Below are 1,350 nucleotides of genomic sequence, written 5' to 3' on the forward strand. Positions count from 1 at the left end.
TTACCAAGTTTGTCATAGGAGTTGTGGCTGTTTCTGTGGTTGGGAGAGAGGAAGATGTGGGTGGGAGAGAAGTCTCCGTGGACAATGTACCTGTCACACTTGTGGAGCAGGTGATTTTGGTTGTGGAGTCTGTCACAGTGCTGGTGGGAGAAGTAGGGTAGGTGGGCTCAGATGTAGGTGTAGACCTGGTGATGGTAGTGGGGAGTGTGGTCACCAAGGTATATAGAGGAGTGGTGTCTGTGATACCACTGGTGATTGTTTCTGTGCTCAGGACAGGTGTGGAAGATAAAATGGTACCGGTGGGTGATGACAGTGTATTGGTGGCTGTGGGCCGGGAGGTGGTCGTTGTCACAGAAGTCACTGTATCTGTGGAAGTGATTGAAGAAGTGATGTGGGAAGTGGAAGTCACTGCTGTTTTGAGAGTAGTAAATACTGGGGCTGGGGACATGGTCGTACGGACGCTCCCAGTGGGCAGGGGAGTCCTTTCTGAGATTCTAGTTGTAGAGGAGACCATAGTGTGGAAGGTTGTGTCTGTGGCTGACACAGAGGAAGAGGGTGTCACTGTCACTATGGGAGTTTCCCTTGCAGAGGTGGTAGAGGAAGAAGATGTCACGGCTGACGTTCCTTTCTCAGTAGTGGTCATAGGGTAATTCCTGGTAAGGGTGGTCACTGGCTTCTGTGTCACGGGAGTGGGGGTGTAAGAGCTGGTGAAGGCCACCTGCGTCGTGGTCACACAGATGGAGGTGGGGTGGGAGATGGTGATTGTAAAGCTCGTTGGATACACGCACTCAGTGGTGGCCGAATAGACCAACACAGTGGGTGGAGTGGTTTCAACCTTGAAAGCAAACTTGGACGTCGGGGTGGTTGAGGTGTTGGAACTGACTGGAGAGGTGAGCAGTGTTTCAGAGATGAGTGTGTCATAGGAGGAGGTAACGAGCGTCATAGGTACATTTTCCCTGTGGCCAGGAGCAGAAGAGACAAGCTGGGGGACACCGAGTGGCCGCCCAGCCAGGTCTCTGGAGTGTGGAGAATTGCTGAGCACAGCGCGGGCTGCTTCCGCCCTGGGGAAAGGCACATGAGAGATGGATGTGGCCGTAGATACAGTTCCTGCATTGGCAGCAGAGCAGAGGAATCCACTGGTGAGTCCGTGGGTCATTTTGTCACATCACTCATGTAAGTTACTCACTCACTCCCATTTTCCAGGCAGCATCACAGAGGGCAGGGCATGCCACAGCTCACTCCTGCATCAGAGGCAGCTTGGAGCTGGGCGCTTTGTGGTGCTGGAGCCCACTGCCTGTCTGCTCCTAGGGGAGCAGTGGGGCATGGGAGCGCTCCTTCCTCACCCGGCCT

General features: G+C 54.1%; 1 protein-coding gene across 1 annotated transcript in view; it reads right to left on the reverse strand.

Moving 5' to 3' along the window:
- LOC105543740 (mucin-3A-like) overlaps positions 1-943 on the reverse strand; it is a 27,277-nt gene extending 26,334 nt beyond the window's left edge. The window contains exons 1-2 of the mRNA XM_011985818.1: positions 621-943; positions 298-366 (exon numbers count right to left, since the gene is read on the reverse strand). Coding sequence (XP_011841208.1) covers positions 298-366; positions 621-943 — 392 coding nt within the window. The remainder of the gene's footprint in view (positions 1-297; positions 367-620) is intronic.
- Positions 944-1,350: the final 407 nt, after the last annotated feature.

The sequence above is a fragment of the Mandrillus leucophaeus genome, unplaced genomic scaffold (genome assembly GCF_000951045.1).
Source record: "Mandrillus leucophaeus isolate KB7577 unplaced genomic scaffold, Mleu.le_1.0 Scaffold29, whole genome shotgun sequence".
Classification (NCBI taxonomy): Eukaryota; Metazoa; Chordata; class Mammalia; order Primates; family Cercopithecidae; genus Mandrillus; species Mandrillus leucophaeus.